Here is a 16,658-nt window from a genome sequence, read left to right on the forward strand (position 1 = left end):
GTACATGTAATGGCGGTCTAATGATTTTTATTTTTCATGGAATATTTATATAGTATTAGGCTAAAAGAAATAAAAACACAAAAATTGAATATAGCAAATAAAAAATGTATACTTTTATTGAATCACTTCTCTCTAAAATAAGTGCCGACGATGTGCATGCATATGCAAGTATATATGTACGTCCGTATGTATGTACAAAGTATATTGTCGAAAGTGCAAGTTTATTTAAGAACACGTTGCACGCACCCACACTTACAAATATACAGAAGCTTATTTACATCGCAAAAGGTGATTTACATGCGCTTAGTAATAGAAGGAAAATGAAAAATATGCCGATCAATTTGAATGATTTCCTGAAAATTCGCATACATACATACATATGTATGTACATATGCAGGCACAGTATCTACAATTATATTGAACGCATTTTACCCAGTAACACTCCTTTGTTTCCATTTGAATTAAACGAATGAATATGCATACATACGTATGTATGTAAATATATATACCAGATCACAAACATTATAATTATTCGATAAGGCCACCCTTTGTACGTCGTTAAACAGGTAATAGATAAATGAAAAAACTTCAAACTAACAGCTGACAATCAGTCTCGCCACTGAAGAATCCTCGATTAGTCTTCCACTTTTATCTCACCAGTCGGCTTGGGTCGTCCTACGCTGGGATTCAATAAAACCTTAATGAGGTATTCCACCGAAGGTCGCTCGGCTGTTTGAAACACATGCAGGCCACGCTCCTCCATAGCCAAGCGTGTGCTCGGCCCTATCGCCACCAACTTCCATTTGTCCATATCCACATTGTGTGCCTTACAGTATTCATGCACGCAGTTAACGCCCGAAGGCGAAAAGAAGGCAAAGTATTCGATGTTGTCGGCCTTTAACGCTCGTTCCATATTCTCGGCCAGCGCCGGATGACAAACAGTTTCGTACACTTCACAAGCGTCCACCTGAAAACCGTTTTCCACTAATTTCGAAAGCAGCAAGTCAGTGCGTAGGTTGCCACAAGGTAGCAGGAGTGGCAAATTGCGCGAACCGTCGAACGTATCCACTATGAAATCCCCCAAATTGCGTGCATTGCCTGTTTGCTTGCCATGTGTGAATAGTTGTTGCAGTGACGACAGTGCCAAGTTGTGTGTGACCTCGCCAACTGCATAATTATGCAACAGTTTCCAACCGCCATGCAGCTCGGAAGACTGCAATGCCTCACAAACGGCTTCGACGCAGCGTGGACTAGTGAAAATGATGCCAGCGAAATTATCTGGCGCTTGCAATTTGCCTCGCAACTGTTCCAAATTCTTGAAACCGAAACTTAGTGTTGGCACAAATATAGGATTGAACCCATTGGCATGCAATTCCTCCGCGTACCGGTCACTGCTCTCCGATTCGGATTTGAAGATAATCACTGTGCGCCTTCCACTCATTTCTTTAATTCAATGTCAACGAAACTTGACTGACTGACTATCAAATGGTTATTGCGGTAGAGAGTGGCAATGTTTTGAAACTTTTGATATCAGCAGGTGGCTGGGAGCGTTTGCCGCGTTCTCTCTGCATGCGCTTGTGAGCAGTGGGTGGGTGGTGGGCGAATTACGAATGCGGTGATAATAATATTTTAACCCAAACAACAACAGGGTTGCATCGATCCGTACACAAACGATTTTGTGCCAAAAGAAAGTTGAATCTAAATTCATTTATTATTGTAGTTTGTTTGTAATGTACGGGTTGTTGAATGAGAAAAATCGTTTATTTTATGTAATTCTGTTTGATAAAATTTTAAGAAATGCAAAATAGCATCAGTAATATGACCTTGACGAGTTCTTAGCACTAATTTATATGTACATACATACATATGTATCTATGCATATTCTCAATCACCCAACACAACACAAAATTGCTTGTTCCGCATTTTCAAATTAAAACCGCATTTATATGAAAACTTGAAAGTAGCCTTTATTCCTTAAGACATTCTTTGAACATGTCAACTTGTAGAAACAATATACAATGTGTTTACATGGCAGTGCTTAGTTTACGATTATAACTAGAACTTCAAAAATAAAATTACAATCCAAAACCACTAATGTAACCATTAATGTAGTCAGTATTATGTTAGCAATTCAACGTTTTTGAACACAACTTTGTTTTCAATCTGCTGGCTTTTAACGTTTTTGTATAAATAATAAAAAAATATATGTACAAGCTATGAAAGAATTGTGCTATATGCTATAGTAAAAGTTACAATTATCTTGTTAACTAAACAATAAATTATACTCCTCTCCTGAGTCCGCGTTAACTTATTATAAATATAAATTTAACTAAACTAAAAATTTCTTAGTTAATATAATTTAAATGAATATTGTTTAATGTGAGGTGATAAAAACAATTATGTGTATGAATCATGGCAGAACTTGAAATTAAGAAATTAATTGGCTTTCCTTCCATTTTTTGAGCAGATCACCGCGTTTATATTTATGAGTGGGCAGTGGCAGTTCATCATTAATTTTACGTAAGTTAAATATGTCGAGTCCTCCGAGACCTTTTCTTTGAGCGGGTGCAGCCCAAAGGTCGCCCATAGATGGCGCTTGACTGGCGGCAGGTGAGGTCAAACCACAATTTACTGTTAATGGAGTCACCAACTGCGGGTTAGTCAACAGCGAGGGGCGTGGGGAGAAAGCCGAACGACTGCCAGCGTCAATTGGCTGAAAGCTCCGTGTGGCTTCTGAGGCTGTAGGATGCGTCGCATTATCGTTACTTTCGTTGCTGAATGAGTTCTCACGTGACATATTTAATCGGTCGTTTTGAGACTCGAACCCCGATGATTGCGATGAAGCGCGCGATAAATTTTCTCCAATTGTGGTCATTGTTTGCCGTGGTTCTGGAAAGTTTTTGTTAAGTTGGTTCAAACTTCCGGTTGATAACCATGACGTGGCAGGCGTTTGTGCAATACAAGTGGTGCTGAACCGAGATGGCGTGATTAAATTTGTCGAGGCAGGGCGCTGATACACCGTATTACTGGACAATGAAAATGGCGAGTGTAATCCACCAGAATTTCCAGAGAAGTTGCGTTGACTTATTGGTCCCCCGATGCGCTGCTGACCGTAGAAACCGTTTTTTTGCATTGTTAAATGCGCATTCGATTCTCCACTGAATGATGCATTTAATACTGAAGCGTTTAAGCCATTTCTTAAGTTATTACCACTCTGACCAAACATCGGTGACCGCGCACGTTCCACGTTATTTATGTCCAGATTTGAACCAAAAAATGGAGCGCGTGCGGTCAATGTGGCAGATGAGAGCGCCGAGTGGAAATCTCCAATGGTCGACGCTGCATAATGAGACCGAACTGAGTGTGCACTGGGTTGCAAATCGAAGTACGAAGATCTGTTGGTAGAGTTGGGAGAAACTTTTGTATTTGTTGCGTTGTGTAAAGAAAGAGTTGATGAAGTAACCGGCGTTTTATATAGCTGAGCTTTCTGCTGCGGCGATGGTCGTCCTCGTATTGAAGGTGAACGAACGGTACTTGCGCTGCTGCAATTGAACTGTTGGCTTAACATGCTAATTGTGTCGTCATCACTTAAGTAGTCCTCGGAATAGATCTTATGAAAGCTGGTGGTACTATTATCATGAAGTTTCGGAGAGACTTCAACTTCATTTGTCAATGAGAGGACAAGGGTTAGCGTTGACGCAATGAGCTAAAAGGAAGGAATAGTAAATTTTTTAACAAAAAAATAGTATACATAAATAGTATATATAAATACCATTAGAATATTTGGCGAAAAGTATAATTGCTCATCTATTAATCCGCCTGCAAATGCGCTCCATAAGGTCAACAAAAATGTGAAACGTGTCAGTTTAAAACCATCAATCATTTTATAGCCGAAAGATATTCCTAGCAGCACAAACGGATATGCAAGCACGTAAAGCGAAGAAAAACTAATGCGCGTGATTTGCGGCATCTTTAACCCAAGCGAATACATAAGCATCATGAAAATTGTGCGCGAAAATAGTTTACATTTCTCCAACAATGGATGCGCGCCAATTTGAGTCAGGTATGCGATTAACACCCGACATAGTGCCAACACATGTGAAATAGCCAAAAACAGCTGCTCTCCGACTCGTTCTCCTAAAACTGACGTGAGATGCTCGCGCGTTAATGTCGGCAACATGCAGAATAAACAAAACAAATTTATTATTGTCAATAGAGTTATATGAAGCGCAAGACGGCGTTTCCAGTGTTGACACTGCACATGGCGGACTTGGCTGAAATGTGGTTGTTTCAGTGTTTCAGCACCTTTTATAATGAAATCCAGAAATTTGGATCCCAGAACCATTTTTTTCTTTTCATGAAGTACTTTTCCTAAATGACGTTCACATGTGCCACACAAGCGATATTGCTGCTCCAATTTTACTCTATAAGAAATAATGGAATTAAAGCAATTATGTGTATCTGTATTCTTAAATATAGTAGAATTGCCTCACTTGAAAGCTTTGAGTTCTTCATCGAAACGTGATTCCCTCTTGGGCTCAAATTGTGCCAACTTCTCCACTTTTAAACGTTGCGCTTCATTGCACTCATTACAAAATCCATTTTTGGGAGCGCACAGCGCTGAGTTTGAAGAGTCATGTTCAGATGATTGATTAAGTCTCGCTATACCTGAAGAGGAATTACTGCAATCCATTTGTGAAAATATGTCACGGTTGTAGTCCCCATCTTTGGTGAATCCATTATATTGTTCACAGTGAGGACACGTCCAGCTGTTCGATTCTAAATAGGGTACGCGGGTATATTGATTGCAAAACCAGCAATTTACGCTCACATCGAAATTGGAGCTATAAATAATTTTTAATAATTACATTTAATATGCGAAAACTTTTTACAATGCTATAGAATTAATTAACAAATGCTGGCAAAGACAAAATACATTTTGACTATAGCAAAATTAAACCGGTTAAAGGAGGTTAGAAATTTGGTGTGCTCCAATTGAAAGCGATATTACCGAATTTTCACGTATAACTTGTGCAGCAATAAAAGTCCCACAAATGCAAACGCCAGTATTGGAACCGTGCTCACCGCCAGCGACAGCAGCAGTTGATTGTACATTTTGTCAATTAATAAACTTTTTACTTGTTTGCAAATATTTACATTAAACTTTTAACAAAATGCGCGCTGTGATTCGCGGCGCGTTCCACAATGTTTGTCACCTTTATTTTTACATTTGCCATAATAAATTCCCTCATACATGTGGTGAATATTGGGAAAGACCGCCAAAACACATTGATCCAGAAGAGATTTGGCAGCACTGACGAATATCGAACCAGAGACAGAGAACGTATATCAATTTATGTTCTCTGTCGAATCTAAGATTTAAAGCTCTGGCGAATTATGCTATGGATATCTCAAAACTAACAACCATAAATCCGAGAATAATCTTGTTCGAATCTTTATTCTAAGTAGCTGAATCTGCATTTGAATGTTAATAAAAATTAAGACCAAATTTAATTAATGAGGGGTGGCATCATTTTAATTAACCAAAACAGCTGTCAAGGAGTTGACAATTCGCATGTTTTGAATGGTTTGTTGAATTTGTTTCACACGTGTTTTTACGTTGGTGCATTGCTATTTAAATTAATTTATTTCAATATTTTGTATTAAAAACTAAAACACAATGCAGCACGACGATGTAAGATATACTATTGTAATTAAATAGTTGACATTAAGTAACATTATTTCTCCCTATTTACAGGTGGTGTGGAGCATTATAAACAAATCATTTTGTTCACATAAAGTCAAGTGAGTTCTATATAAGTAAAATTACGAAGAGTTCTTAATGTCTCATATTTTTATAATAGAACCGATACGCGCACCTTCTGCCGACATGAATACAATTTAACCGGTCTGTGTACTCGCCGAACATGCCCTCTGGCCAACTCGCAGTATGCCACAGTTCGCGAAGAAAAAGGTATAATTTATTTATACATAAAGACTGCGGAAAGAGCGCATATGCCAAACAAATTATGGGAGCGAGTTAAACTATCACGCAACTTCGAAAAGGCACTGGAACAGATCAATGAAAATCTTGTGTTTTGGCCAAAATATATGATTGCGAAAAACAAACAACGGTTTTTGAAAATTACACAGTATCTCATACGTATGCGTAAACTTAAGCTACGAAGACAGAAACTGATAGTGCCACTATCGCGTAAAATCGAGAGAAGGGAGGCCCGCCGAGAGAAAAAGGCTTTGATAGCTGCGAAGATTGATAACCATATTGAAAAAGAGTTGTTGGAACGTTTGAAAAGCGGTACCTACCAGGATATATACAATTTCCCGCAAACTGCATTCAATAAAGCGTTGGAAGCGGAAGAAGTGGAAGATGAAGAGGCGAGCGACGAAGAAGAGCAAGAAATCGAAAAGGAAATGGAAGTTGACGAGGATGTACGCCGTGAGTTATTGGATGAAGAATTCGTGGAAGCTGATTCCGATGAGGAAGACGATGATGATGAGGATGCGGATAGTGATTCGGGAGAACGAGAAGAAATTGAAGTGGATAGCGATTTTACGGATTCAGATAGTGATGGAGATGCTGACGATATTGAGGTTAGTGATATACCTACATATGTTCTAATTCATGCCGCAACGCTGATAATATAGCGTCTATGCACAATTAGATTGTTTTATTGACACTTTAAATATGTAATCGACTCATTTTTGCGGTTGCCATGCGCATCAGCATTTCAGTTTATAAGCTCTTTAAAAATTAAATAAAATTAATTTTTTATTTGACTTTGTAATTATATCTTAACACAAACCACTTTCTCTACCCTCCTCATCACCAATATTGCTAGCGTTAATCTGAAGTGGTCGCTTAGATCGTATTGCATTTTGATATATGATAAAACATTTCGTACCTTATTTCCGCGCATCGTGCTGTTGTCATTACATTTATAAACATTCAGAAAAAATAAACGCTTTAGTATGCCAAGCGCTTTCATTCTGATTAGTTCGTTGCGCAGTAATAATAAGTGTTGTTGGAAAACCGCAACAGTTATTGCGTGAGTGGCTGAATAAAAACAGTTGGATTTTCAAAAAATTTCTAACACCATAATTATAATGCCAAGCATAATATTTGTGATCTTAGTTTATGTCGCGCATGTGCAACTCAGACACTCAGATATCAATAAATAGTTAGAAACGGTTGAAACTTAGTTATAGCGTGATCATTTATAAGTTTAAAATAAACGCTTTGTGTAATAATTAAGTAGTAGTGTGTACTTAATGTGCGCCGACAGTAGTAAATAGTATAGTAGTGTAAAAAGCAATAAAATGTTGAGCGTACGACCTTGTCGCCGATCAAAGTTGAAAGTTCTAGCTTAATTAAAAATAATTATTAAAATATTCACGAATCATACGATTATGTATATAATAAAAATGTTGAACCACGACAAAAATAATTAGTTTAGTGCTTGTGTTGATCATAACATTATAATTAATTTTGAATTACCGTTTAAATACAAAACTAATTCACTTTTTTGCATGCAATACAGGATACACCAGCGCCCGGTGCCTTTGTACGTGCTCCAGCGAAAACAACTAAAAAAGCGCCCTCTGACACGGCGACCAGCAGTAAAGCAGCGACACGACGAAGCAAGAAACCCAAAGTGGAAATCGAATATGAAATGGAGAGTGAAACTGCTGCAGAGAGGCAAAGGCTACATAACTAAGGTATATGTACGACGCTACGTCAACCTCCGAATCCCTTTGTTGGTTGCTCCGGTAAATTTTCGCTGTGCACGGGAAGTGGTTGCATTAACTGTAGTAATGCATTTTTTAATTCAATTTAGTGGTGTAGTTATGTATGAAATAAAAATATGGCAATTAAGTGCAAAATTGAATTTTCATATGTATTGGTCTCGTATTAACAATCTGTGTTAGTGCATTGTACCGGTCAAAAACCAGTTCTTATTTGAACTGCCTTAATTGTGAATACGTATTTGTTAATTATTCAGAACGATATTCATTCTTAATCACAAAACAGTGTAAGTCATGAGAAAAAAGCAAAACCAAACAAAACACCGATTGATGCTGACCTCAACATTGTGATCGTCTCATTACATACATATGTACACATTTGCAGTTTACTTTTTTATCGGGAGGATAGCTATAGATATTGTGTGTTAATACGTGTTCAAAGTGGTGTCTCCAAAAAAAAAAGGATTAAACGCGGCCGATATACTTTATATTGAAAGTGAAATAATATTCAAATTATAATGCTTTTTATCACGAATTTTGTTTCAATGTCAAACCAAAAAACTTTTTGGCGGGCAGTTAAATTATAAACATTTAAAACGGCTAACAATGCTACCGAAAAAAATTATACTAGTTTTTGAATAGTTTTCAAATTTTTACAACTAATTTCAGAAACAATATTCTTTGATCCAAAAGTCCATAGGTATCGCTCACATTGTAAAAGCTGCAGAGGGAAAAGCTCTCAAGATTTGTCAACAAAAAACTTAAGAAAGCACTTAATTATGAGAATTTCTTTTAAATATCTCTTTATACAAACGTGACACATTGCAACCGAGTTTATTTTTCAATTAAAAAATCTTGTTGCCGCTAATTACTCAAAGCCAAGCTTTACGCTAGCATTTCCCAAACAATACACGTAAATACGTTGAATGTGCACGTCCTCCATAAATACTTACAGTTAGACTATATAACCGATCAGCGCCTTATGAAATAAATAATAGTCTTTTGATTTTCTAACATTTATTGTTTAAAGTGTACACGTCCATTCGCTTCCATTTACAAAAGTAACTGCATTTGCATTGGCAGTTTATTATCTATGCGGAACTTGCATCCACTTCCAACACAAACTTCAAGAAATTCTTATTACTACCTTCTTATCACTAAGTTTAATTAAAGTGTTAGTGGCCAAAATTAGAGTTTCAAATACTTCAAAGTTCAGTACGATCAGTTTCTGAAACAGCTAATCCGTTGTTGCAGTAAGCTGCAGGATATTGAGAAAAGTAAAAATTATTTCTTTATAAATGATTACATAAATATTTAATTCAATGTTGTAGCAAAAATACAAAAAGTGTTCTTGTCAATTGTTTTTACTGTAAGTTTTGAAGATGAAATTAAATGACTGGTTTTTTTCTACAGTGCTTTTCGAGTAGCGTTATCTGTTGCAATGACTTTAAAGCCTCGATTGATTGGAGAAGCTTTGGACAAACGTATTTTACGAGTTTACAATAGTTCAAATAAAAATTAATTACAAAACGTATTAATTTACGCGTAATTGCAATAGGTTTTATTATAAAAACTATTACTTTCCATTCGTATTGCAATTATATGTTGCTAACAGCTCTCACGCATTCCGTTTACCACATCAATTCGAATTGCCTGCCGCTTGCCGCAGCAGCACGTATATCTTTTCCTTTATCCACTCCTTATTGTAGGGTGCATAAGTATTTGTCGACTTTTGATAGACGAGGCAACTGATATCCGCCAACTGATCAACAAAGTCAAATAATTGACTGATATCGTATGTAATTGTAGGTGTGTTGGGATTGCGCCTTTTCAGGTGTTCTTCGTAGATTTTGCATACACCCTCCATACACTCATTTACACTCTCGTAGTCGCTGTAGGTGCGTGTTTCAGGGCGAGAAGCTGGCTGCACCAGAAGAATTGTATGAGACATCTTGGTTCTGCGGCAGTGTTATGTCAGTTTAGCAGGAAGAAGGCTCTAGAAGCGATATGCTTTTATCCAAATGTCCGCAAGAAGGCAATACTCAACCGGCGCTGTGACCCAGGCACGATATTTTTTTGCTCAAAAATTTCTGGTTGCTGCACGTTTTTTCACTAGAATTTCAAACGTTGTGAGTTATATGCACAATAATAAAAAACAGTAAAGGGTTTTACTCACGTTGTATTCTTATTTAGGATGCAAATTCTGTTTTTTTAATATTTATTTCACTGCTATATGATATTCGCGAGCAAGAATTATTTTTCTGATGCTGTCAAACTTAGACGGCTTCCATAGAAATACAGCTGTCCTTTTCTCACATTCGAATGCCGTGACGAAATGCCAACCAACATACCAGCGAACTCTTTCTAGCTTACTACGTAGAAGGGAATCCACATGGAAATAACGAGTAGCGAGTGAATGTATAGTGTTGTACAAAAATATACCGATTACAACAAAAGTACGCGGTTACTCAATGTGGTTTTGGTTACAAAGATTGTCGGGTCTAAATAACTGGAACGGAGACAGATTTTTATCTGGTCAAGGTAGGAAAGCTCGGTACTATTCCTTGAAATTCCCTCAGGCATGTTTTAAAAATGTTTATAACAATGAACAATTTTACAATTAAAATCTACACATCAAAATCTTAAGTGTTTGGGAATATATAAAATTGTAAAGAATAAGAGTAAAATTCATTATAGTCCGAAAAAATTATGCACTTTAAATTTTTTAATTATTGAACTAGTTTATATATTAAAAGCTATAGGTTTTCGCGGTTATACATACAAATATTTGCAGAACCTCCTCCATCCGTCAGTACCCATTTTTACCTCGAATTTGTCGGACGATATTCTAAATCCCAGCCATATTTGTATCTACGCGTACCTTTTTCATAAATATATGTATGTATATATATCAATTTCGTGTTGTTTAAATCTTATTATAGGTCAATAAACTATCAAATAATTTTCTTTGATATTGTTTACGGAAGAAATTGTGGTAAGGTCAGCACAAATGGAGTATCTATTGAAATTTAGAGCAAATTTTCTCACCACTGCTTACGAAATGATCCATCTCGCTCACTCACTAATATCTAACAGTAGAAGATCTAGCGATAATGAAACACAAGATAAGCTAACGAATGATCATTTGTTGTGCTCGGTTTATTGAGGTGAATTACGTTCAGGCAATAGTCAATATACCATCAGCTGACTTTTGTTTGACTAACTTGTCATCGCTATGTTATTCTTCGTGTATAAACATATATCTCGCTTGAATTAACCCAATACGAGGCAAAACGTAAAGGTATCGGAAAACATATGAGAAACGCCATAGTCATGATTATTGTGCGCTGATTGCGAGAAAAACATAACGAAATAATAGATCGCGAAATGTCGGTTTGTTCACTTTAAATAGCAAAAATTTACATCAAAGTTTCAACAATAGCACATTTTACAATAGTGTAATAAAGTAGTAATCGCGATTAAGTGTAATATTAATCTGTGAAAAGTGTATTGCGAAACGCGCTGAAAGCCATCATTTGATGATTGGTTGCTCTGTGATAATGTAGCTGAAAATCTAATAAGAAGTGAAGGAAGCGTTGTGATACACGTGAAAATATTATCAATTGGTTTTTGAGCGTGCGTCTGCTCCCTGACCAACAAAGTGTTCGGGTTATGAAATACGCGTGTGCGAATGCTATTTTTGCGCTCGGTGCCTTCTGGAGTTGCCTTAGTAGCTTTTATTTATAGTTGTCTCAAGTGATCACATATCGATAACGAGCTAAACTATTTGTTTACATGCCTCCTTCCAGTTGGAAAAAAGTGACTCTTTTTGTTAATTGCGAGAACGAGCGAGGCGATCGCTTCATTTAGCACTTGCGCATGTCCACATACATACATGCATATATTTCAGTGATTTTTGTTTATATTTTGATGACGTTGCGCTTGCGGTAGCGCTGGCGTCGTCCACACCGTTCTGATCGGACTGCAATAATCAATGCACTGCTGCTCTTGGTTTTGTTTACCCATGCACATGTGTTTTGTTTTTTTTTGTTATATTGGTGATTGTTTGAGATCAGATTCATGCTATGAAAATTCAAGATTCAATGTTTTCAACGTCTAATACGAAAATAAAGGTAAAAATGTCTATGACATTACTTAAGAATATCACAACATACCGAGCGAATTGATTTATATATAGCATTTTTGAAGTTGTTAGTTGTGGGTTTTGGCTAATTTTTGTATTCTTGTAGCTGCCCAGTGACTCCACTGCACCCACTTTGCGTTGCCTGCTAAATGGTCCACTGAATTTTACCAACGCTGAACATCGCATAACTCCGGTGCACGATGTTGTTTTCCTCGATGAGGTAGACCCGGATATAACCCCCCTCAATTATCGTCCAATACCAACATCTCCAGAGGCAACATCACCTGCAACGGAGAATGGATTTAATGGCACTAATGGATTGGACATCACCGGCAACGGGTAAGTCCCACATTATATATTCATAAGTTCATACACAGATATGTAAGTGCATATGTATGTATATATTTTTCTAATATAGTTTTATGCAGCGATCAGTAAAAAGCGGGTGGCACATTAAAATTTCTTTGGTTTGCGGCCAGAGAAGTCAATATTTTTGAACATTATTAAAGCATATTTTTCATGCAAATTTTAATTGAGATTTAGAGTAATATTTCAATTCATGAGTAGTGAACTCGCGTGAAATAAAGTACGAGTTAAATGTCAGCTGACAAACAAATTTAATTCACATGTTCATTTGTATTATATTTTTGATATACATGTATGTATGTACATACATACATACATCTGCTTTGTAGTAGTACATATTTGACGTCAGAGATGTCAACCACACGTGCTGCTCACCGTTCCGACCGGCATAGCAATGCATTTTGCGTCGGTGATTTACCTCCCATGTAGCCAGTCAGCAAAGTGCTGTAACCCAAAGCAATGTGCGTTGTGCGCTCAAAGGCTTACGAAAATCATAAACGCAACAACCAAATTCACACATACGAGTACATGCAAACATACACACACATGTACATACATATGTATATATTCACATGACACTGGCTTATGTACATACATAGTAAATTCGAGCTCGAGTTCGTGATTTGTTTATCAAAATTGCGACCGCTTACCACATTCCCACCGAATGATTCCGCCGCATTCCGTCGATATTGAAGCGAGAGCGCTGAGCGGTGGGCTAATGCCGGAGCCGGTGTTTGCATTAAAAATTGCTACTTGCTTTCAAGGTCAATCGCTGGTGGCTGGTTGCTTGCTCGATCAATAGCGCAAAAGTGGGTGTGAATCAGCTAAACCACTTGCCACCGCACGAAAATCAACTCTGCGATTTTGCAGAATTTTTTTACCTTAAAACGCTCGCTTGTATGATTTCGTTTAATAAGCTGATATAAAGAGCCGCTGAACGCGTGTTTTGCTTTTTCGCCAATTCGTTTAGCAGCTGCTGGCCTTGTCGTACTGTTTGCTACCTTCTTTTGTCAGTGACTGCGGAAGCTTATTTCCATATGATTTATGAACTAAGTCATGCTTAAGCAATTTGTTTTGTTTACATTTCATACGCAAAGGCTTGAAAAGTAAAAACACGAGAGTAATTAAATAGGGATACATCTGTAGAAATATGTTCTTTGTGAAGCTTAAATCGACTTAAACAAAAGTGTATATTTTACTAAAAATGCCAATCTGACATATCTTTATGCCAACTTGAGTGTATTTTGATGCCTCCGATGCTAGGTATGCACTTATTTACAGTAGATCGAGTCTCGAAAAAATAATGTAAAATATCAACATTAACTTAAGTCGACTTGGGCTATTTTACGTGTTGCCACCAACCTATACTTTGACATTTCAATTAACACAGAAACTATCAACCGCAAGGTTGCCATTTGAGGTTTACGCGAACAATTAACGCCACTTAAAGTTTAATAAAATTATGGTATATGTACATATATGTATATACATATATAGTATAGTCCCTCTCTAATTAAGTCGAAACAAATAAAGCAGCAATTTGATAAAAAAAAGGTTTTACATTGCATATGTCAGAGGCTTCTGCTAATAAATTGTCTACTTAAGCACCTTGTTGGGGTAAATTTGAACGCTGACACTAAAGTTTTTATATATTCAAGCCTAAAAGCTCTTGCTCAAAAATAACAGGGTAGGTTAGTAGCATTTTATCCAAGAATGATGTCATAATGGCCAGTAGATCAGTACCACTTGCCGTGCAGAATTCTGTTCCCACGATAGTCGGGTCTATTTAACCGGAACGGACCCGGATTTTTATGCGGCCAAGGACTGTCAACTCGGCAGAATGGTAACGCTACAACAACAACCTCCTACCCTCTCATATACATTGACTCATTTTGTCAATAAAACAGTTACAAAAAGTCTGAACGTAAATCCTACCAATATTTTCGACTTCCTATTCGTCCTTCTTTTCTTTTTAAAGAGATGAACCCAGATGAGATTGGGACAAATAGTAAGAATGCTCTCCAGAAAGCCTCCATGAAAAGCTGACTGTATAGATGTGCAAGGTTTAATTCAAATTGTGGTCTTAAAGACGTTCGCATCTAACTAGTAACTAATAAAAACCAAAAAAAAAAAAAAAATCTGAATTCTGTATTTGGATACTTCTATTTATTTTGCTTCCTCTCCAACACATCTGTGTTTGCCTTTGTCGCCTGGTAAAGAATATTTGTCTTCGAGCTTTGTATGAGCATCTTTTTATCCCCTTCGAAGTGGTCAGCATCAATGAAAATATTGACGGCAATTTGTCCTTGACATTGACACTCAATCGACATTACACAAACAATTACAGGCACTTAGTGCCAACGAGTGAAGTGGCAACAACGCCATTCCACTCGAAGCTATCAAGTGATCTCGCGCCAGCTGCGACAAGAACAATAACTGCGGAAAGGCACCAACAGGCCATGTGTTTAACTAAGCCGTTCATTGACGAGTCTGGCATCGGCACCGACCGCTGTCCACATAAAGGCTGCGGCCGCTGGCGCATGGATGCAGATAGCGGCGGGAAAAGCAAATAATTGACATTAATTTGATTCTCATAAATGGCAGTGAGGAAATCTTTCTACGTTTGTATGTGTGTGTTTGCATTCGCTTACTTTTGTTGGTGTCTTAATTGTAGCTCCGTGTTATCGTTTATTCGCGTTCGCATCTCCAACGCAGGGCCACAAACCACCAGCAGGGGGGCTGCATCAATTAAGTATCTCAACTCGGCACCTCATTGTCCGCGGGCTTAATCGAAACACATTAACGGGTTAAAATGTCAATGTCGTCAGGCCAACAGCGCTGCTAAGTAACGATGACTGCGGTGACGACAAAAACAGTTGCTTATAAAACTTAGTCGGCGCAACACAACAGCACAAACACACACACTCGTGCTCATGTATCGCCCGATGAAGTCTCGTGGCCGCGTGCAAGCGAACTTAAAACGTCGTTTATTGCTTTGCTTTGTTCGTTTGTCTTTTGCCCGCCAAATAGTATTTAAATGACTTGTGCGCTTACTCACAGCAAAAACGACAACAACAATCATCAACAATCTGGAATCACACAGTCGCGTGCATTTGCTCACATTTCCGAATTTATGAATGAATGCCACATTCGCGCGCTTATTGACACAGACGCTTCGTGTTATCAGTCGACCGCGCTGTGCTCATACACACACACACACACTTTCCGTTGGTCACACGCTGGTATAGCTAATTGTACGCTGCCGCTGGGGCTTATTGGAGCTCTGCTTTGAATGCCAATTCGATTTACCGTTATCTTTTCCCACAAATCCATTAATATTCATGGCACTGATTCATTTGCTGCTTCTTGTTTATTTGTGTTTTTCCCTTTAGTTTTGGTTTTTTGATGTTTCCCCATTATATTCGTCGCCTGAGGTTTGTGTTGGAAGTGTAGATTACTCGATTTTTATTGATCTATAACTGTATTCTTCCGTTTTTTTTCAAAATTTGAATGTTTAAGAGTGTGTGACGGCTTCTTTTTAGGATTTTTTTCTACGACCATCAAATAGATAGAGCTTTCAGTTTGTTATCATTTATTAACATATATTTCGACAGTGCAAATATAAATCGCTCATTTGCTGAAAGACCGCCATAATTCAAAAAACGTGATATTGGAGTTAATGCTGCAGAATTGTTCGTTATATCATACTTCATGTTGAGTGAAAAATTCATATGAATACCTCTTATATGCTCCGCTTGAGAAGAGGTGTAAGGTTGGAGTCACCGTGTAAGGTTGTAGTAAGTTGAAAACTTTAAACGCGTTTTCTGGCGAATCGATTTTTTTGACTTATGCCGGTCTTGCAGCAAATGAGCGAAATGTTAAGCAAATAAGTTCTATGTAGAATATGAACCGCGTTCCGAACATCTCCGCTTCGAAAAAATGGGCTCGCACTTCCTCTGCGATTTCGGCTGATTGGCTTACCCGCTTTAATCTGTAAGCCAAAATTTACGGAATGGACTATTATCAAATGAATATACCTAAAATTAGACTTTTGGTGGATATTTGAAAAAAAGGTGCGTAGTTTGATGTAAGAAAAACGAAATTTGGAGAATTTTTGAGTGATAATGGTCATACCAGTCATTCGGTTAAGCAGTCTGTGAGATACGTTGGAGGAAAGTTTGAAAAATACAGTTTGGAGAAAAACGCGGTTAAAGGTTTAAGTTCTTAAATAACAGTCGAACAACCTCTTCTTCTAACTGCTGTATCTGTGTTTTGACTTCAAGTTTTTAAAAATTACAAATATTCGATTTTTTGAGCCCATTACATGGGAAGATGCTCTCAAGAGAGAAAAGCTTGGTGGCCAAGAATGAATTAAGTCGATTAT

At 37.5% G+C, this 16,658-nt stretch overlaps 4 protein-coding genes across 4 annotated transcripts; 1 reads left to right on the top strand and 3 right to left on the bottom strand.

Annotated features, from left to right (window-relative positions):
• Positions 1 to 84: 84 nt before the first annotated feature.
• Positions 85 to 1,613, bottom strand: LOC105225551 (uroporphyrinogen-III synthase). The gene has a single exon (XM_011204071.4). It carries the CDS (start codon positions 1,439 to 1,441, stop codon positions 635 to 637), a length of 807 nt encoding a protein of 268 aa, XP_011202373.2. The 5' UTR covers positions 1,442 to 1,613; the 3' UTR covers positions 85 to 634.
• Positions 1,614 to 1,920: 307 nt separating this feature from the next.
• On the bottom strand, positions 1,921 to 5,245 carry LOC105225550 (uncharacterized). The gene is made up of 4 exons (XM_011204069.4): positions 5,012 to 5,245; positions 4,494 to 4,844; positions 3,773 to 4,424; positions 1,921 to 3,706 (listed from the first exon to the last, which is right to left on the bottom strand). Exons 1-4 carry the CDS (start codon positions 5,113 to 5,115, stop codon positions 2,429 to 2,431), a joined length of 2,385 nt encoding a protein of 794 aa, XP_011202371.2. The 5' UTR covers positions 5,116 to 5,245; the 3' UTR covers positions 1,921 to 2,428.
• A 303-nt stretch (positions 5,246 to 5,548) lies between these two features.
• Positions 5,549 to 7,907, top strand: LOC105225544 (protein MAK16 homolog). The gene is made up of 4 exons (XM_011204062.4): positions 5,549 to 5,695; positions 5,759 to 5,805; positions 5,865 to 6,612; positions 7,560 to 7,907. Exons 1-4 carry the CDS (start codon positions 5,681 to 5,683, stop codon positions 7,734 to 7,736), a joined length of 987 nt encoding a protein of 328 aa, XP_011202364.2. The 5' UTR covers positions 5,549 to 5,680; the 3' UTR covers positions 7,737 to 7,907.
• Positions 7,908 to 8,764: 857 nt separating this feature from the next.
• On the bottom strand, positions 8,765 to 10,080 carry LOC105225545 (enhancer of rudimentary homolog). The gene is made up of 2 exons (XM_011204063.4): positions 9,941 to 10,080; positions 8,765 to 9,876 (listed from the first exon to the last, which is right to left on the bottom strand). Exon 2 carries the CDS (start codon positions 9,713 to 9,715, stop codon positions 9,404 to 9,406), a length of 312 nt encoding a protein of 103 aa, XP_011202365.1. The 5' UTR covers positions 9,716 to 9,876; positions 9,941 to 10,080; the 3' UTR covers positions 8,765 to 9,403.
• Between the last annotated feature and the right edge of the window lie 6,578 nt (positions 10,081 to 16,658).

Source organism: Bactrocera dorsalis, chromosome 4 (assembly GCF_023373825.1).
Source record: "Bactrocera dorsalis isolate Fly_Bdor chromosome 4, ASM2337382v1, whole genome shotgun sequence".
NCBI lineage: Eukaryota > Metazoa > Arthropoda > Insecta > Diptera > Tephritidae > Bactrocera > Bactrocera dorsalis.